At 37.2% G+C, this 21,558-nt stretch overlaps 1 protein-coding gene across 5 annotated transcripts in view; it reads left to right on the forward strand.

Annotated features, from left to right (window-relative positions):
- Positions 1 to 21,520, forward strand: part of RETREG1 (reticulophagy regulator 1) — a 63,289-nt gene extending 41,769 nt beyond the window's left edge. For 3 of the 5 annotated variants that reach the window (XM_079300602.1, XM_079300604.1, XM_079300605.1), the window contains 7 exons: positions 4,594 to 4,706; positions 9,205 to 9,331; positions 11,201 to 11,285; positions 12,493 to 12,630; positions 14,419 to 14,483; positions 15,636 to 15,762; positions 18,630 to 21,520. In XM_079300602.1, the coding sequence (XP_079156728.1) occupies positions 4,594 to 4,706; positions 9,205 to 9,331; positions 11,201 to 11,285; positions 12,493 to 12,630; positions 14,419 to 14,483; positions 15,636 to 15,762; positions 18,630 to 19,141 (1,167 nt within the window). In that variant the 3' untranslated portion in view covers positions 19,142 to 21,520. The remainder of the gene's footprint in view (positions 1 to 4,593; positions 4,707 to 9,204; positions 9,332 to 11,200; positions 11,286 to 12,492; positions 12,631 to 14,418; positions 14,484 to 15,635; positions 15,763 to 18,629) is intronic. The other 2 variants (XM_079300603.1, XM_079300606.1) reach the window with 1 other exon arrangement.
- The last annotated feature ends 38 nt before the right edge of the window (positions 21,521 to 21,558 follow it).

The following is a 21,558-nucleotide window of genomic DNA, read 5'->3' on the forward strand; positions in this document are numbered from 1 at the left end:
TGTTTGGCTATGACAGTCTGGATTTCTTAAAGTCCACACAGTTTTTCCATAGTCTTGATGCTAATCAAAATGTTGGCTCTAAAATATTGTTTATGGGATATTTGATGTTGTAAAAAGACTATTTGTCACGTATGTAGAAACAGGTGCTTTTTTTTTTTTTTTAGAATCTAGTGAACAAAATGCCGGAATACAGAGGCAAATCTAAGAAATTAAGCAACTACAGGGATTAGAATTGGGCATTTCATTATGGTTTTGGGTTTGATTTCTTCTATTTAAATTTAAATCTGGACATTTACATGGATGCTTTAGCAGTATGTTTGTCAGTGTGTTGTGAGATGAAATGCAGGAGATAGTGCTGGTTGTCTGTTGCAGAGCAGCACATTCAAGCACAGCCCCCTAACTGGATGAGCGTGGGTGAATGGATCCCCAGGGGCAATTGGGTCTCTGCAGGGGTGGGGTCACCTACACATTTCCGTTTGCAGGGATATCTGGGTTGTGCCCTATATATATATATGGCATAGATTACCATTAATTTTAGTTGCAGGTAGCATTATTTTCTTCTCTTAAGGAAATGTTGTCTCATAACTGATAATCACCAAAGCGTTAAATGCTGTTCTTCAAAACAGCATTCTTTGGTGAGGTCTCCACTTTTTCAAGTGTTTATTTTTCAATAAAGAAAAACAGAAATAAGTATGACCCCGTAAAGAAAGCTTCCAGCTTTGTAATAATACCTTATTTATTTTGTTCACAATTCTTTCTCTATAAAGGCTTGCAGCAGGCTTTGGCAGCTAAACAGAAGGCCTAAGACTCTGAGACTCTTTTTCTATCGAAGTTGGGAGTTTTGTTTTGGATGAAAAAAAGATGAGCTTTTCTAAAGCAGTAACCTGGAAAAACATAACAGAGCCTGCTCTTCCCATTTATAACTTTTGAAGCTGCCATTAAATTAACTGACCCTGATGCTCATCCCTCATCCTTTTGTGTCTTTGCTGTTGAGCAAAAAGGTTTGAGAAAGTAGTTTAATCAAAAGGTTCCAATTTCTTTTTCTGAAATTAATTTGCCTTTTTGTCTTGGTCATTACAAATAGCATATAACTGGAGAACATTGCTGAAGAAGTGCTAATGAGGTTTAGTGGAGGTCAGAATATTTCGGTCCAAGTTAAACAAGAGAGAATAGAAGGAGGAGCTATGGGAGCTGTACAGGAGCAATTAATCTTAGAATTGCAAAGCAAGGAATTGTAATGTAAATGTACAGATAATGGTGTAATTTTAAGGATATGTTGAATCAAAGCTTCAGCTTGTATACATCTAAAAATGGAGAGCAGTACTATTTCTGTGGAAGGTGCAGAATGAGTTTTGATCCCTGATTGTTTTCAGTGCACTGCCCTCCTTGTAGGCCCTTCTCAGATGCAAATGCTTCTTACATCCTCTCTCCTCTCAAGTTCATGTCCTACTTCAGAAAATATGTAATACTTCGTCACAAGTGTATTTCATGAACATTGTTACATCATAGTTAAATATGTGGCATTGGTCAATACTCTGTTAGTCATACTGCAAATTAAAATGAAAAATAAGCAAAGGAACAAATGCACAAACACTTCTTAGTAAGGCTAGCCAAAAAGCAAAGAGTTATGAAGAGCAGGTACCCACTCATATCTTCTGTTCTGTTTTGGCACATGATCATGGGTTGTAACAGATGAAGAACAGTGAGGAAATACATGGCCACAGGTAGAGGATTGAAAGCAGTTTAGCATAAGATGTTTTCCCTCAGTAATTCTTTATCAATGGGTCCACCACAATTTGGTGTAAAACAGTATAATTATTTCTTTTTGAAAATTGGCATATTTTGAGGAATATGATAGTCAAGAATGTATAAAAGACACTGTGAATATCGGTCCTGAAGTGGGGGAAACATATGGCTTTAGGAACTCTCAGTAATCCATCAGAGTAGTAAGTGATAACCTACTGGTACAATGAAGTTGTAACACAGAAAGTAATTAAAAAATATTCTTTGACACTTATAAATACAGTTTTCTTTTTTTTTTTTTGTACAGCTGTTCTGCACTTCAGGGGTTACTAATCTCATTTTTCCTAGCTGTTTGACTTTGAAAGGCCTTGAGCTAGGAATATCCCAGCTGAAGAATGTGGAGGCTGTGAAGGAGGAAAATCAATTGATTTTGTGAAAAAGCACTAAGAGAGTTGTCTGCAAGAGAAAAATAATTCCAAAAGAATTGCTTCCAACAGATGGGCAGATCTGTTTAAAGTTCTGCAAATAGAACTTCATGGTTTTGTTGCTTAGTAAGGAGTTTTCTTACTTTTCTGAACAAAAAAATCTCTTTTGTGTTTGTAGCAGTTACAAATGGGAACCTGACCTGAAAGATCCCTACCCTTGGACCACCTTGATAAAAGGACAACAGCACATAGTCAACAGCATTATAGTCCTTGCTAAACAGCAAGCAAGTCAATAATAGTATTTACATGGCACTGAAACAATCAGTTTTCATGCAAAGAGACATTTTAAAAAATCTTAATGGCTAAGATGTGAGTTTGGACTAATGATACTCGACTGTCAGATGATGCTTGGAATGACCTCGAACTGCAGGAAGGGTTTCCTGTGAGAGCTGGCCTACCAGTCTGCTCACAGAGTCTGCCCAGAGGAGCTCAACAATGAAATGCCCCAGTTTAGCTGCTTTGTTTTCTTAGCAGGACATTCAGCAAAAAAGTGACAACATTTAATATTGTTGGCTGTATTGAGGAACTTGTATACTGGAGTCACCTTCAAAAAAGGCTGGAATTAACCAGATCATGTTTGGTCAGCTGAAGAAATACAATGCAGTTCCTTATTAAGACTTCATAAGATGACTGATGTATTACACCTGAATAGAAGAGATGAACACATGCCCTCCAAAATAAAATTTTGTTAGTAATGGGTCTTTTTTTTTTTTTTTTTTTGTTTAAGCAATCTTTTGGACAAAATAAAGTGCCCTATCTCTTTGCAGAACACTTCAGTGTAGTTTTATAAGTTTGCTTTCATTTTCAGAAAACTTTGTTCTCAACTAGTAATATAAGCAAAAAAACTACCTTGATTTATTGGATTGATATTGTTTAGCAGGACACTAGTGGTAAAATTCCCATGTCAGTTGACAAGAAGAAAATATAGTTATGGCTTTAGTTTAACACTCTGTGCAAGGAGTATATAGAGTCAGGGATGAAAGGTTCCTTATCTGTCACATGGCCCCAGCAGTCTGCTTTGCAGTGCATTGAGAAAGGCACATCCAACCTCATCAAATGCTGATGTTTTAAACAAATTTCTTGCACAGTAATGTTGCAAAAAAATCATCTTGTTCAGGAAATGAAAAAGGGAAAGCTCTGAAATAAGACTTTTTTCCAGCTTTTTATTCCACACCTTCCCTTGAAAAAAAAGCCCAAACAGGAACAGCAAATTGGACTAATCCACTCTTAATAAGAAGCACAAAATTGAAGTGTCAGATGGAAACAGACAAGGCTTGGAAGAAAGTACTTTAAGAGTTTGAGAAGCAGTGTTACACAGTATTAAGACAATTCATTTGGTTCTTATAAACAATGTATTTGAACTACTGGAGGTATGATAATTAAAGGACATTTTTGGATTGGTAAATGTTAGCTACAATTTAAGGCTGCTAACTAAATTCTCCAGCTTCCATTTCAAAACAAGATCTGTCTCTGTATCTTAGAGATTCCAAGGGTGCCAAAACCTCAGCATTGAAGGGATGGTCAAATGTGATCAGTTAAACAATGTTAGCCACAGTACTGCGTGTTCGTGAGCATAAACCTGTGCAGCATCTGTGGGTTAGCAATGGGGAATAGGACGCATATGGATATCTACAAGTTGAAGACATTTCTGTTAAAACAGCTTTGTAATATTTGGAGCAAAAAGGCTGTAGAGAACATTATCCCTGAAGTCTAAGAATGGAGTATATTTATAGATGCTTCCTGCTTTTGCATTTTCTTTTGTAGAAGTCTTTCCACAAGGTGCAAAGTGCAAGGACAATTTTACATGGTATCCCAATGATTCATCTAAATTGCAGGTCTTGATGACTTGGTAATGGCCACATGACACAATTACAATTATTTTAGTATACTTAATGATTGCATAGGATCCAAAAGTGGCACAGGATGGAGCCCAGTTCTACATAGTCACCTTTAAAATTAGCCACATAGGTCATTGGGATGCTGTGCAGTGAGTTTAGTAGCACTGACCATTCTGTCTTTCCACATAGTGCACATAACATTCACAAATGTGCTACGTTATGTCTATAAGGCTAATCAGTAGTGCATTGAGTTCCACCACAGTTCAATAGTAGCTTTTAGAGGTTTTTCCCATTGGTACTTTAATATACTTAACTGTAAAAATTCCTTTTAATACTATTTTATACATTGGAAAGAGAAAAGGCTGTTTATTTTCATTTTCAGTATATGTACTCCTGATATTTCTATATTTAAAAAAAATTACAGAAAACTTTTTAGTCTAGATATTATTTTAAATCCCCTATCTCCGTACCTTAATAATTTAGAAGAAAAATTTCAAGAGCTGCCTTTTTTTTTTTTTTTTTAATAGGTCTTCAGGTATAAAATGTTTGCTTCAGAGAAAACTTGTGTCATTATAATCACTCTTTTCTTCATTGTGGTGACTTCTTTCTTACAGCAGAGGCCTGTGAAAACTGTGGAAAGGTAGACCTGCTTGATTGGGGTTTGCTAACAGATTACGTGCTGGATTTCATTTGATTAAGTTTCATTATGAACTCCTGGTTGTCTGATTGTCTTTTGATATCCAGATCCCTTTACAGCTGCACCATTCTATGAGTTATATATATTACCTTTCTAAAAACTACCAAATAGCCATATTACCTATATTTCAATTCACATATCTTTGGGAATGTAACTTTCAGTTCTTCCACTTTGACTACTACATTCTGAAAATTACAGAGTGCAATGGCTTCAGATGTGTGTGGTTACAGTTGGGAAATCCAGAGGGTTTAGAAGCTCTCTAATTACTAACTCTGTGTTTATGTGGGTGCAGTCCTTCCGATCCACCACACTGTTCTCTTGTCACTGCTGCAGTTCTGAGTAGTGTATCTGCATGAAGATAGAAAACTGTGTACGCATAATTAAAAAAAATCCAGCACATCACGAAGAGATCTTTAAAGCAGTAACATGAGATCTGCTGACCTTTCTGAGAGAAATGTGATGGGGCTTTGCTTGAACAGATGTCTAGCTACGAAATGTGAGCATGACACCATCAGTCATTTTTAGCGAATGTAATGCCACTGGGTCTTCTGGCCAGGGTTTGTGACTGTGATCAGTGGAAGTGTCTGGGTGATAGACTGTTTTGGGTAGGGTTTTTTTACAATTACTAGGCAACAGTTTATATATTTGCTCAGTTATGGAATGATGCAATAGGCAGTCAGAAGGATGTGAGTAATTTTTTTTTTTTTTAACACCCTCAACCTTATTGATGGTAGTTTTAGGATGAAAGTGTATCAGTGCATATCAAACTAAGGATAAGTGATGAGAGCATAAAATTTTCTTCCTTCTAAATGATCCACAGAGGCCTTTGAAAGTATTCTGAGTTGGCTGCTTATCCCCAAAGGAGCACCCAGACAGCAGTCCCCAAAGCTGTTGGGCAGGAAGTACAGAGCTCACATTTAAGTAATGTATTAAGGTACTGTGAGTACCTTAATTAACTCCACTAATATTATGCTGAAATAGATTTATATTCTTGGTTGACTTGTGTCATAGTCAAGCACTCCACATTCATTATCCTCATCACTTCACATGTCTTCTTTTCTCCTTTTTGTCTTTAAATGTGAACATTGGGAAATTAATTTCTCTGTAGTATGCATCATTGTGTGCTTATTTCCTTTTGCTCTAATGCAGGCTTAACAGTTATCTGTGTTTTAACAGGGTCATGACATAACCTCTTTCTGTATACATACATTATATGTTGTACATAAAACTATATGATGTTCCCCCCTTTCTTTCTCACTCCCCCTTCACCAGGATCTGTTGATTCCCCCTTGTTCCAACCTTCTGGACTGTGAGTAACGCTGCTATTTAAGTCAGCTCAGGGTAAAAAGACAGGAAAGATAGACATCACCAAGACTATCACCAAGATAGTTGTTGGGAGGTGTGAACAAGAAGAGGCAGCATGTGCATCTGCTGGTCTCACTGAAGATCAGCAAGCTGACTTTCTTATACCTCTAATTGCCTGAAATCAGAATAACGCTTCAAAATAGTCCCTGGTGTTTTTTGTAAAATTGAAAATTGTAGCTATTGTAGAACTGACAAGGGTATCTTATGATTTCTTGTGGCCTAGAAGCAACTGACAAATATTCTTTTGTGGAGCTCAGTAGCAGGTTTGCAAAGTTTTGAAGAAAATTTCACCTGCACTCTTCTTGCTTGTCTTCTTGTGCATGCACCACATGTGGACCACTGGGCCAAAGCATATAGCAATATATTTTATCTGCACTGCAGCTCATGCTTTCAAAAACTTGGCTGAAGAAAGCATCACTATCACCAAGCAAAGCAACTGCAGAGAACTTTCCCTGCAAATATGCACTTTTTCTTCATAATTTGCATTTTTAAAAATTGTTGCTAGTTATCCCATTGTGCCTTGTTATAGCTACTTCTCTTTAATCTATATTGTCTTTATATTAGTGGTTGGCATATCTGAAAATAATTTACCTTTTATTGTACTTTATATTTTCATCTTTCTCCCCTCTGTTTTTGCTATTAGCTTGAAATTATTAGAGTGAGTATCTACAGTTGTACTAGGTATTTCAAAGCTCTAATTTGATAGCAGGTATCAGGCCTGTTCATTTTTGCTTTGTGCTTCCACAAAGTTCTACTTTGATTGTCAACAATTTAAAATAAAGGGTAGGAGTAAAAGTCTGTAAAAGGATTTTGTTGTTCAGAGCACTGTCATAATAGTGGTTTTCAGTTTTGGAATAAATGGGCAGCTCATAAAATACTTCTTAGTAATCTGTAGAATGGTTTACAGAAGCTGGAAGCAGTGTTTCTTTAGGGGAAGTAGCCTATCCATAAACATTGCAGTTCTCATAGGCCAAAACCCTTGTATAATACTTTTCTGAAGCTTCTAATTATCAGAGATGATGGAAATTGAAATCTCTACTGTGGGTGGGATGCAGACAGAAAGTTCTGTGTAACATTGTTCATCCCTCCAGGTGGGTTCCTGCAGTGATCTCTGTGAGTTATGGTTTTATTTGCATCCTCTGTTATGGGCAAATATCTGCATTCAGTGCCTTGCATGGCAGGGAAATTGCAAAAGTCACCTAGTCCAAGACACTTGGCTCTTATCCTATGCATTTCAGGTGTGATCTTTAAAATACTTCATTGGGTATTTTTCCTCAAAGGGGAGGAAAAAACCCTCACCCTGACTATTTTGTAACGTAGGAGGAAATCACAGCACTGCAACGCCATGAATATTATAATGCAGTCAGGAATAGGGCACCACTTTTGGGGTGAAAAAGCTGGGGCTGAGACCGCTGTGTGGCGCCGGTCACGGTGCCTGCTGGGCAGTGTGGCTGTGTCCATGTCCCCATTGTGTCCCTGCTGGGCAGTGGGACTGTGTCCCTGCTGGGCAGTGTGGCTGTGTCCATGTCCCCATTGTGTCCCTGCTGCGCAGTGGGACTGTGTCCCTGCTGGGCAGTGTGGCTGTGTCCATGTCCCCATTGTGTCCCTGCTGCGCAGTGGGACTGTGTCCCTGCTGGGCAGTGTGGCTGTGTCCATGTCCCCATTGTGTCCCTGCTGGGCAGTGGGACTGTGTCCCTGCTGGGCAGTGTGGCTGTGTCCATGTCCCCATTGTGTCCCTGCTGCGCAGTGGGATTGTGTCCATGTCCCCCTGTATCCCGTCCCTGGCTGGTCCCCACACGGCTGTGCCACCACCTTGTGGTGAACGAGGACAGGGATGCAGGGGAGGGTCTCCATGGAGCATTTTTGACCAAAATTGTGTGTTTTTACAAAAATAAGGCTGCAGAGACCGTGTGTAGCTGATCAGAGTTGGGGGATTGATCTCACTGTCCTTATGCCTGTGCACCAACCCACATACAGTCATTTTTTCATAATACAGATTTTTATTTATCTTGTAATTCAGTCCACCTGTGACAAAACGTTTACTATTAATGCATTAGACATTTACAATTAATGGATTAGACATGTTATGGGTTATTTGTCTCAGTGAAATGACCAGAGCTGCTCATGGCTGGCTTGTGTTCACTGTGATCAAATCTGTGTGTACTCAGCAGTGCATTATGCCAAAAGTAACTCAATAAAGCTGGTGTAGAATTCAGATTCTCAGTGTTTGCCCAGTGGTTCGTCCATTCTTTGTACCAGTTTGACTTGACATTGCCTGGCCTGTGTATGTCTGTATTATTATTTGTTGTTTCATATAACAGCTTTGTTGTACTCCACAAAGGGTTATGATGTGACCATTTAAGCTCAATATTGGATAAACTGATCAGCCCTAAATGTGATAAACACATGTGCTATCCCATGGTTTTCCAAAAATTCTTTGGTACAGATTTTTTGAGGGGATTGTTATTAAAAGTACTGAACAATCATAAGATAAGCTTTAGAAACAGTCCTTTCAATATAATAGAAAAACTAAAGTTCAGTAGGAAAATTAATGTAAATAGCAAGACTTCAAGAGCAATTTCTTTTTTTCTAGGTTGGGGAGCAATTTCATCATCATAGTTTGCAGAACAAAATAAAAAATAAGAAAGAAGAAACACAAAGATTATATGCATAAAATGAAATGTATTAATATGTGTGGCCATCTTGTGGCAATGAAAAGTACTGTGGTATATTTTTAAAAGAAGAAATAATATTAAAAAACAAGTTTGAGGTCAGTTGCTTGATTCAAATGATAACTGTGCTTTGAATTCAATGTCTTCATATGCCCAGAATGAATAATCAGTAATTTGTGTATGGACTGAAAATGCTACTACTACTTTGGTTGGTTTTTTCTTTTTTTTTTTTTTTTTTTTGCTAAAAAGATTAAATTAGCTCAATATAAAATATGAAGAACCAAGCACAGGTGTCTCTAGCACAGCAACAGCCAGAGGCTAAGGCTTCACATGATGTTTTCAACCAGTTTCAACTTCCAAGTGAGCTGTAAACAAAGTTGAGTATTTTTGTTTGTTTTACTCAGCTGGCAAGTCACCGATTCCAGTCAAGACTACAGACCCAGAATAAATCAGTGCATTTCAGAAGCACTGATGAATTTATTTGTATTTCTTCAAGAAATGTCCCACTTTAAGGAACAAAACCCTGGCAAGGTAAGCACTCCCCAGTAAGATTAAGTTCTATATGATTTAATAAAAAGGTGAGATAGATTTAGGAAAAAAAAACAAATTAACAAGAAAAAAAAAAAAAGAAGAAGAAGAAGAAAGAAAGAAAGAAAATGTACATTCTGACGCATTCAGTCATGAGTTTCTGCTAACTTTTTTTTTTTTTTTTCTGTGAAGAATATGTGTAGATAGTCAGTGAGAAAAGCTGTTCACAGTAAAGTTTATGGCAACACAGTCCATCCCCTTGCAGCTGTTGGAACTTCACCAGTTATTCCATGGACTTTTTAAAAGAAATTTAAAACACCACAATTTAATAAAACCTCAAAAAAGCAAAGAAGTAAATAGGCATGTTTCTAAATGTAAACATTGGGGTTTTCTCTCAAATAACTATAGTTTTCAGGAGTATCTGCATGAAGAGTTCCTCATAATTTATTGTGGCAATTTTTCTCCTGTACACTAATAGTTAGTAATTTTCCTTTTGTTACTGGAAAGACTGAGCTGGAGAACACAGTTCATGAAGAGGGAAGCAAGAGTAAGGCTTTTTTTCCCTCCAATTTGGAAGAATATTATTATTTAGTTCTAGTTAAAACTTAAGCAGGTTTGTTTTTTTTCCCAAAGAGAAATATAAATAATGTATATTATGATAATAATAGATTGCATTTTTATATTTGTATTGCTAAATACATGTTAAAATACAAATTAAAAGAAGACTACAAGGCCTTTTTTCTTCTTTTAATTTCTCTTAATTTTGCCAGAAAATCTTTCCTGAAAACAGGCCATTCAGAATTAACAAATAGAAAATATGTAATACTATACTCAAATATTAGCATTTAGTCTGAAAATACAGATGAGCAACTGGATGGAAAAAAATGAAAATGCTAGAAGAATGAAAATTATCTAGAAAAAAATAATTAAATAATCAGCAGTTGTGTGTTTGGACAATAGTTATATTTAAAATAAGTAAGTTTATAGTGAAGTAAGGAAATGTAGTATCAGTAATGTGGTAGCATGACAGTAACTGTATGTTAAGAGGTATCTAATACTAGTTTAGAAAGCATCATTTTGATAGCATGTTTTCCTTTCTTTTCCCTGACCTCATTCTCTAAGCCATGCCATTATTTTCCTGCTATAATTAGAAGCAAATTAGGCAGTAATGCTGTGTGCAAAATTTCTTTGAATTAACCATTTTATTGCAATTCACCTCCAAAAGCAAATGGATCCCTTCTGCAAACTTTCAACAGATCAGTTGAGCACTGTGCAGATGTGAAAAATACACTGCTATGTCTCACCACAAAGGCCAAATCTCAAATTTTATTCTGAAAATTTGGCTCAGTCTTGTCATTAACAGGGGTGCTAGAGCAGCCAACAAGCATCAAGAGATTGCTTGCCAGAGTATGGGAGAAAACAGTTTCACACAGTAGCACAACAGGGGAGAGAGCTGTCACTAGAGGAAGGATGTTTTGCTTTTGTAAGCATGCAGCAAGCATGCACTGTAATATTGCACTTAGTCAGTTTGGGTTTTTTCCTGCATATAAATTGTCCAGTCTATTTTCATGCCATGAGGATATAATTTCTACTAATTTTAGCAATAAACATGAGCTTGTTAAAACTTTACAGTAAATGAATTTAAATTTCATGTTTTTATGGTAGAAGAGGGGATGCATCGGATGCATCGTAATTATCCCAAATGGACTGCTTGATGCTTATTTTCACCAGAAGTGCTAAAAGTAATCCCCAGTTTTAAAAAACAAACTTCAATTTTGCACTGCATTCTAGACTTCATTAGCATTTTCTATTACAAAATGATCTAATCATTTAAGTGAAGATCTTAATGGTGAATTTTAATGTTTTTGCCAGTTTTGCCTACTAGTCTGCAGCATATGTACATTTTTCACTGTCTTGGGAAGTTACATTCCTGGAGTTGTCCTCTCCTATGTCTTGTGTAAGTATGGTCTCTTTTCCAGTCATGATTTGTGTATGTGTGTACTGTTCATTATTTGGTCTCTGTATGGGAACTATTTATTTATTTATTTATTTATTTATATACCTGTTTACATACTAGTACAAGTTTGCAGAAGTTACCAATCTCTGTGGTACAGTTGACCACTCTGAGGAACAGGATACCATCCATAGGGATCTAGACAAGCTTGAGAGGTGGGCCCATGAGAACTTCATGAGGTTTAACAAGACCAAGTGCAAGGTGTTTCTCCTGGCTGGGGTAAACCTGGTATCAGCCCAGGCTGGGGGATGAACAGATCAGAGCAGCCCTGCCCAGGAGGACCTGGGGGTGCTGGAGAGGCTGGACATGACCCAGCCATGGGCACTGACAGCCCAGAAACCAATCGTGTCCTGGGCTGCATCCAGAGCAGTGTGGGCAGCAGGGGAGGGAGGGGATTCTGCCCCTCTGCTCTGCTCTGGTGAGACCCCACTGCAGGGCTGGGCGTCCCCAGCACAGGACTGACATGGACCTGTTGAGTCCAAAAGAGGCACATGGAGATTATCAGGGGCCCCTAGCACCTCTCCTATGAAGGCAGGCTGAGCAAGTTGGGGATGTTCAGCCTGGAGAAGAGAACACTGGGGAGAGGCTTTTCTGTTCCTAAAGATGGCTTATAAGAAAGCCGGGGACAAACATTTGAGCAGTGCCTGTTGCAATAGCACAAGAGATAATGGTTTTAAACTGAAGGAAGCTCACTTTAAGTTATATATAATAAAGAATTTTTTTGCATTTTTTTGTTACATGGAAGTCAGCTTATAAGTTTTTCAAGTGTGCTGATTCTGGCACAACGTTGCATAGTCATGTTTGTCAAGTTGAGATATCAAAATCAGGCTAAGTCAAGGTAATGAGAAATGTTATAATGACCATAAATCGTGTCTTGAATCAGGATGAATAGTGTCTAGTAAAAAAGATGTCATTTGACATGATCATAATGGTATTTTCTGTGATGAGTAGGAATAGCTCCTGAAAACTGGATTTTACCATAAAAGTGTCTGACATAGGCATTTCACAGTGCATTTTTATGTAAAACTAACTATATTATGTAAAATTAGTAGTTACCTTTTGCAAAGGCATTGTTTAAGCTTTATTGAATAACTTCTTGTACAGCAATATTTAAATATTGTTTTTTTCTCTGTCTTCATTTTTATCACAGTATTGTGTGCCTTTTTATGTCCCTTCCTTAAGTGCAATGAATTTGGACAGAAACTGTGCAGCAAAATAAAGGCTTTTCTGATGAAACTAGATTTTGGAATAGTGGAATATATCAACCAGAAGAAAAAAGAGAGATCTGGTGAGTAGTTGATTATAGTCCCATATATTATTAGATAATATGACTACATTTCTATATGCAGAGCATTTTATTCACCTTGCAGAAAATTTGTTCTGAGAAGCCAGCTGTAGAGAGATTTCTTACTTTGAATCTGGCTACTGTTATTAGCTTTTTAAGGAGTGACAATATATGTCAAATATCTGGGTATGATAATAAAGAAATTACTACTTCATTGAAAAAAACAAGGCAAGCTCTTTGTATGTGATTAGATGTACTGCTTATAAGTTTTCAGAAAAAAACTACTTGCTGTAAGCTTGCAATGATTGTATCTCTTTAGATGAGGCAAACTTGTCCAGCAGAGAGACTCACTCAAGAGTCTCAAAATTTAAGCACATAACAGAATTTTCAGTAAGAGACCAAACTCTCTTCCTGTATCTTAACCTGCCATGGTTTCACTCCCTCCAGCAAAAAGGATTTGTTTTCTTCTCCAAATACTCCAAATGCATATAAAAATTGCCACAGGATAGTAGCTACAAATTAATCCAAGTTTCTACATGGAAAGGGGAAAAATAAATTTAAAACAAAATCTTGCCTAGTTCACCCAAAATCTTTCTAATACTGGAAACTTTTAGATTTTAAGCAATAAAGCTATTTCAAGGAAAATCTGTATATGAATAGCATTAGTTTGTTTTTTGTGCATGCTCCAGTTTTGGTAATTAAACCTTTGTAGTGTAGTCACACTACATCAGTAAACTTAATATCTGCTTTAAAACATGCATTTCTTGTAACCATTATACAATTCATTATACAATGTGCTGTTCCTAGATGCAAGGAGAACCACCATGTGCCTTTTCCCCTTGTCTTACATGTAATGTGATAGTAATTGGAAATAAGGAGTAATGCATTGGAAATTTTCTTTCATGCATTATTCTACTTGTCAGTTTTTTTAAGTGAAACTGGCAGAGAAAAAGATCAGACTATAGTTTAATAAACTTCATAAGCCAGCACTGGGAAAATGGTTGAGGTTAGATGCATTCTTTCCTGCATCTGATCCTGAAGCTTAATTTAACCCAGACAAGTTCTCTACCTTGCTTTGCTCCATGGATTCACCACGTGGGCTCACAAACCTTGTGTTGGCACAAGAGAGGAAGGAGCAGGTTGCAGCATGAAGCAAACAAGAACACTATGACTGTGGTTTTCATTTCATATTAGTTTAAGAGATTCTCAGACAGAGGAGGCAAAACTTGTATCTCTGCTTATCTGTAAAGAGCAACATTCTACCACACTTCAGAGGATGCTTTGTATGCATATTTGCATATGACTGTGAATGCAGGGTAGCTGGCTGTTGCTAGAAGGGGTTTGTGAGTGAAGATTACATGCAATTATCAAGAAAATTGCACATTCTCATGTAAAAGTAATGTGGTAGGATAACCACACAGCCTGTTCTAAAAGCACATGCATTTTACACCTGTGCATTTTACCAGCAGTGTAGTCTAAAAGAGAGATACCTATTGCCAGGGCAGATGACATTCTAGTGAGCAACAGACTCCTGAAGGAAGTACAATGCAGGTAAATGGACCTACTGGAATGTATTCAGAATAACATTCTTTCTCCCACTTTGGTTGCTGTATTTTGATAAGCAGCCAGTCTCTGTCAGGCCTGTTTCCCTGGTAGCATAGCACATAAATGATGCACTGAGTCAGCAGGTGGAAGGTTATTGTGCTACACCAGCTGTGTGACAGAGAACACACATTGAACTGGAAATCTGTTGGCATGAGTAGGATAAAAAATATATCTTTTTTCTTTCAGAAACAGCAAAAACAAAACCCACAGAAGATGACAGTGAATTAGACATATCAGCTCTGTGTCCTAAGGTGACTTTTTTTCAGTCAGCCTTGTCTTGCTTTTAAAATCTATATAGATAATGGGAGGCTATCTAGATTGCTGTCTAGATTGTTCTTCTTGGAAGACTTTAACCTCCCCAGGAGGCTGTGTTCCTGAACTAAGCAGTATCTTTAGAAGTGATTCATAGTCTCCACCTTTAGCCTTATACTAATCAACCTACTGCATTTGTGACTTCTGGCCTTCAAGGTAATGCTTTCATTGGCCTACTGAGCTAAGAATGTGTTTATTTTGTATTGACTGTAGAATACTTACATTAATATTTAAAAGCAAAGGTTACTTTTATTTTCAACTGTGAAATTGTAGTTGATTTTTATCAAATTAAAAACAAAAGGGAAAAATTAATAGAAAATGTATGTAATTTGTCAGATATTTTTGCAATCGCTTGTCTAATAATTTTCAATGATGGTGAAAATAGGTATATTATATATAAAATCTTTCTAGAGATGTATGAGAACACTCAAATTCCTGATTTTTCTCCTAGTATTCTAAATTGACTGTATGGTAAAGGTTTTTATGTTACAGTCAGAATACCAGTTGATATTTAAAAAATCATCTTAATAGGAATTATTATGTAGTATTTGATCAGTAGCATATTAAGCCTGACTTCAAAAGTGATTGCTTCAGAGGTGGTTTTGTGCTGGGGGAGAAAAAACCCAAAACACTATATCCCATGGGATCAAAATTTGTAGCTGACATAACTAAATATTGTTCAGTAAATTGGTAAAAGATAATTATTTTTTTGATTACCTGATTTTTGATGGTCTTGTAGATACTGGGCTGCTTTTTCTGGTCCCAGTTTACTCATTTTGTTACATTATGCATATTTTGTATTTGCATTCTCATTTTGCTTTCATTACAGTAGGATTGCTTTCAGAATGAATAACTGGAATTTTCTATGTATAATACAGCTTTTAGTTATTACTAAGAGGGATGCTTCACTTCTGAGCATTGTATAGTATTTTCATGTTTCTTCAATTAAGGCTTAAATAGGAGGTGATTTATGTTGCTATGACATACAAAAGGGATTTTTTTCAGTCTCTAAGCATTGGCTTTCTGTAGTGTGAGGTTTTTTGGGTTTTTATAATATAACAATACCATTTATGGGATTGTTTTCTGTGTAGGTTAGTCCTGCAGTTGTTGCCAAAGAGCTGTCAGTGTCTGACACAGATGTCTCAGAAGTATCCTGGACCGATAATGGGACCTTTAACTTGTCCGAGGGATATTCTCCACAGACTGACACATCTGATGGTAGGTAACAGCTTCATCTATAGCATCAGTGGATTCCACAGATGCAAGTTACCTCAAGATTATTAGAGAATTTGAGAACAGTTTCGGGGTTGTTACTTTTCTCTTAAAACAAATTTAAGGTTGATTTTAGAGTTTTGTTAGTTTGGGATGCATCTTGTGTAAGAATTGTCCTCATCTTAAAAATGTTAAAGTACATCAGCAAGTATCTAAATAAATAAGTAGTGCTGGATTAAACCAGCACATTCAATATGTGCCAGATGTAGCACTCTTTTCTACCAAACCTTTTAAGCAAGTAAATCTTTTAAAATTACTACCAATGCTTTTGAGGGTAAGATAAGCAAATAAAAGCTGAGGAAGAAATACACTGACTTGTCAAACAGCCAGTAAAATAAAGTATTATCAAGTTTTACTACTAGAAATTAAGACAGGCATCAATGAGCCTAGGAAAAGATTCTCAAGCACTTGGCTTGATCTTGACCAGAAAACAGTTCTTACTTTCTACAGACCAAGCTATTAGTAAACACTTTGCTGAAAATAAAGTTTAAGGACAACAATAGTTTGGTGTCATCTCACCTGTGGATCTGTTGCTCTGTTCATCTTGCATTTCTCCTAGGAAAAGTTCCCTGTAAATAACAAGCAGGATGATACTACAGGCCAAATTAATAATTTCAGTTATTTTCCTAATATTTCAAGTTGTAAATAGACAGCATTGTATGATCACAGAAATATAAGCTGTAATAGTCATTCATCTCATCTTCATCTTTCTATCCAAAGCAGGTTCAAAGCTCTTTATTAAAACTTTACAAAGTTTCTCAGGGCTATGAACACTTGAGTTCTGAACACCTCTAGTGGTAGAGATTCAGCAATTTCCCTGGAAAGCCTTTTTCAATATTTGCTTACCATCATGATGGAAAACTTTTTTTTCTTATAGTGGATCAAAATTCCAGTGTTCCAGTTTGTATCAGTTTACTCTGATCCTTTCACTGTACACTTTCCAGAAGGGTCAGGCCCATCTTCTCTCTACCTTCCCATTCAGCAGTTACACTGATTCCCCCTTTACCACTTTCTCCTGTGGACAACAAGGCTCATTCTCTCAGTATCTACATACATCCTGTCCTCTAGCCCCCTACATAATGATGCTGGCCCTCCAGGCTATTCAGTCCTGTGTGCCATTGTCTGTCTAGAACAGGAGAGGTCAAAACAGGCCAAAGTACTTCAGTGTGTACTCTTAGTTGCTCAATAGAGGAGGAAAATCCCTTCCATTGACTTTCTGCCTTCAATTTTGCTACTACAGCTTAGTGTGTGGTTGGCATTCCTTGCTGCAGGGGCATACCACTGACTTGCTGCCCACAGATCTTTTTCTGGAAAGCTGCTTTCTGTCTTGTTGCCTGTACTGCTGCACAGGTTATTCCATCCCAAATGCAAGATTTCACATTTTCTTTTGTTGAATGTCATGATGTTCCTTTTCAGCCTGTTCCTTTCTTCAGCCTGTCGAGGTCCCTCTGAAGGCATCCTGACCTCCAGAATATCAAATACACCTGCCCCACAGCAATTCTTTCTGCTCAGGAACTTGCAGAGTGCACTCCAGCCTGTCATCCCAGTCATTAATAAAAGCCTTGAACAGTGCTGGTTTCAGTGCCTGTGACACACACCAGTAACCAGCCTCCAGCTGCACCTTGTGTTGCTGATGAAACCTTGTGTTGCTGCCTTGGCCCTGCAGTCCAGCCACTTTTCCACCCATCTGACAGTTCCCTTACCCTGTTAGCTCACCAGCTTGGCTGTAAGGACCATGCAGGAAACTCTATTCCAAGCCTTGCTAAGTGAAAAATAACAACATCCACTCTTCTTCCTGATGGAGCATTTCAGCAAATGGAACATACACAAAAGTGCAAGACCAAATGGGATGCATCCGAGGCTCATCTCCTGTCAAAGCTCTGTGCATTTGAGCCACCACTCTGCATGCAGCACAGCCCTTCCTCCTAAACCTCCCAGCCTGTCTTTCCTAAAGAAAATGGAGAAAATTACATATGAGTCATTTTTAGGATTTATTTCCTTAACCCCTATGAATGCTCCTACAACAGGCTCCTATTGCTAGTTTTCATAGAAAGTAAGTTCAAACTGATTACTTTTCACCTTCACGTTCAAACACTTGATGAATGTGCTTACTTAGGCCTCTTCCACAGGCCATGTACTCTATGGTATGTTTTACACATTTCTAATAACAAATATTGTGTAATTCATTAATGCAACCATTAGAATTTAATTTTTGATGACATCATGCTTTTTATCATCTTGAAAACATGAAACAATTCTGATTATCTGTAGAGCTTCCATTTTCTGTTTTCTTTTTAATACAAGCATTGGCCAAGAAAAGGAAAAAGAAATTAGTCTTTGCATTGGTTTTATATCTTTATTTAAACGGATAGACATTCTTTTTATTATTCTATATGCATGTTAAAAGCTTCTAACATATCCTCACATGTTTACATATTTGTAGTTTATATATATAGTGAAGAAAAATAAATTTTAGGACTTTTTTTGGTTTGTATATTTAAAAATAGTTGTGCTGAAGATTTGCATGGATTGTTTCATTACAGACAGATACCTAAAAAAGAAGGCTTTAAAAAGTTATTTTGTTCAAATAATTAGGTTCATACCAGTTGATTTGGGGTGCTAGATTTATGACTTCAAAACCATTTTGTTGTAGATGTCACACAAAACTCCTTCTGTTACAGGACTACTAGAGTAGGGATTAGTAAGTGTATTCAGAAGAATAGTCGTTTCTTGTATTTTTACATATGGCTGCCTTTTGTGAAAAAGGAAACCTTTTGTGAGTGCTAACTGTTTCCTTCTGTTAACCCTAATAGATTTTGATCGACCTAGTGATCATGAAGAAGCTTTCACTAGAGATCTTTTAGAGTTCCCCTCTTTAGAAAACGGTGCCGGCACAAACGATGACGATGACTCAAGCATCGGTTTGCCCACCCAGCAAAAGCGAAGGAAAGAGCAAACTGATGTCAAGGCGGATCACGCTTCCAGACAGAGTAAAGAGAGACCATCCACTGCAGGGCTGTCCTTGCCTCTGACCAGTGACCAAACCTTTAACTTGATGAGTGGAATTGCTGGCAATGTCATCACAGCTGCGGTGTCTGCTGCCATCAAAGACCAGCTGCAGTCCCTACAGCAAGCACCCTCGCAGGCAGCGCCCAGTTTGAGCGAGGAGACAGACACAGAGGAGGCTGATGATTTTGAACTGCTTGACCAGTCTGAGCTGGAGCAGATTGAGAAAGAATTGGGACTTTCACAAGGTCAAGAAGCAGAATCCCAGGAAAAGAAGAAGTCTTCAGGCTTCCTTTCAAATCTGCTTGGAAGTCATTAACCTGGAGGTTCCAGCTGGTAACACAGAAGAAATTAAATATAAAACACAAAAAAATACCATCAAATGCAAAAAAAAATTTAAAAAAAATAAAAAAGAGAGAAGAAAATTCTGAACTGTAAGCTTTAACTATCCCTTTAGATGTGTTGTAATAATTTCCCTTATGCAGAGTGAATTAACTGGATGAATATCAGCTAATACTGATAGTTTAATGTTTCTGGTAGTTATACCTCAATGTAATAGCATGGAAATGAATTATCTATCCACTGTTTGGTTGCAGATGTGTGGTGGAAGTCAGTTCAAAACAGTTGAGAGAGAGGTTTCTTTTACTTTTTTGCCAACCGTCTATTTTGGGGTCCTGAGCCAAATTTTCAATATCAGCAGTTTATTTACTCTAGTTTTCCAATCATGTAATACAATTTATATTGTGAGGGCAAATTATCAGAGGGCTGCAGTGAGATTCACTGCATCTCACCTCCTTCAATCCTACCAGAAAGTATGGATCCCTGCAGATAGCATTATGTGTGGTGCATCTACTATATATATGAAACACATTAACTGGCACAACTCGAGTTTAAATATGTGTACAACACTATAAAACTCCCTAGATTTCATACTTAAAAATCTTTGAATTATTTTGGATATGGTGATGCATTTCCAAATTTTTTGCTGTTATAGGCTTGTAGAGTTGTAAAGTGGCATGTTATATGACTGACCACCCACTGTGTTCCTTGATGGAGTCTGGTCCTTGGCAGTATTGCCCATGTGAAGCTCAGCCAATGAATATTTATGTTTAAAAGTTAATATTGTCTAAACTGAATGACCTTTTTGGGAGCAGGTGAGGGTAGCTAATGTTTGGAGTAGAGATTAGAGATGTAAAAAAAGAGCATAATAGCTTTTTAGGTGCCACTTCTTTAATTTGAGATTCTGCGGGTTTTGGTTTGGCTTTTTTTTTCCCATGATAGCTGCTTCCACTTGCAACAAAAGTTGTGTTGCAAGCTCATTATTTTAAGATATTTAGAAGCATTTGATGAGGTCAGTTGCTAGAGAAGACACTCAGAATCTTCTTCTTGGCATGTAATTTAAATGTGGCTAAAAAGAGAACTTGTTTAAATTATTTGCCAGTTTAAAGTCCATACATGCTGAGTGAGTGGCATGGGATCTCAAGCAGATAACTTATTTTTCTAGGGCTTTTTTGTTCACCTGTGACAAAACTGTCTTGCAATACCAAGCGATAGTAATCCAAGAAATAGGAAGAAATGAAGCTAGTTTTTTTAATGTGATGTAAACCATTAGCAAAGTTGAGGGACCATGTCAGCTGCTACTACTACCCAAGTAAATTTCCATTTGCTGGCATTTGAAGAGGTAAATACTGTTACTTAGGACCCTCAAAAAGTATAGCAACAGATAATAAAAATCTTCCACTAACATATATGTATAGGTAAATGTACTTCATTTTGTATTTTTTTTCCTTTTGAGGTAGAAAAATAGGCAGATGGCCAAGAAGAGTATAGCAAAAGGAAGGACGGTGAGATTTTTTTGACACTAGCTTTATTGTTGCTTGTGCTTTTTGTGTCAGTAATGCATATTGACCGTGGTTGCTGTCCTTTACCAATAAAAAGGTAAGCCTGTGCCTTCATTATCAAATACATTATGAAATAAGTGGATGTTGGATATAGATCCCACAAGATGCAGCTTTCAAAATTACAATATCTCAACAACTGAATTTCTGGAAATCATCAGAAAACATGGCCCATATCACTTCCATAGCCTTAGTTGCTAAGTTTCTTCTTTAGCTTTCACCAGCCTGTTCTTCTCATTTGGAAAAAACAAATTAAAAAAAAAAAAATAGAATACCCAACCAAAATTAAAAAAAGCTTTTGTTGAAAAATCAGTGAGTTTAAAAAGTTCTCAGATGACTTAAAAGCCTCATTTCCTTGCCACATGTTTAGGACAATCTGTACAGCTAAAAGAATACAAATCCAAGTTGCTGATGGAGCTCTGTAGGATCCCCAAACAAGTGTGTGCTTCCTTGTGCAGGAGTACTGGTGCCAGGAGGGGAAGCAGGAGAGGGAGAGGCAGGAGGGAGGGAGCAGTGCTTCACAGGCATTTCTGGAGCAGATGGGCAGGACAGACTAGCTGGCTGTCAGTGGTGGCATTGTAACAGCGTGCACTTTATTGTTGTTTTATGAAAAATACTTGTGGTTATAAAAGTATGTAACACAGGGGCACTCTTCTAGAATAATAGATTAGATCAGAAAGAAAAGCAGTTGGAGGATTTTCTCAGACTTTTTGTAAATTACCCATTTTCTGGTTTCACGATAAGTAAATAGATTGATTTTTCTCCAGTACAACCTTCTTGGGATTTTTTTTGGTTTTTTTTTGGGTTTTTTTTTGGGTTTTTTTTTTTGGGTTTTTTT

This window comes from Erithacus rubecula, assembly GCF_903797595.1.
Source record: "Erithacus rubecula genome assembly, chromosome: 3".
Lineage (NCBI taxonomy): Eukaryota > Metazoa > Chordata > Aves > Passeriformes > Muscicapidae > Erithacus > Erithacus rubecula.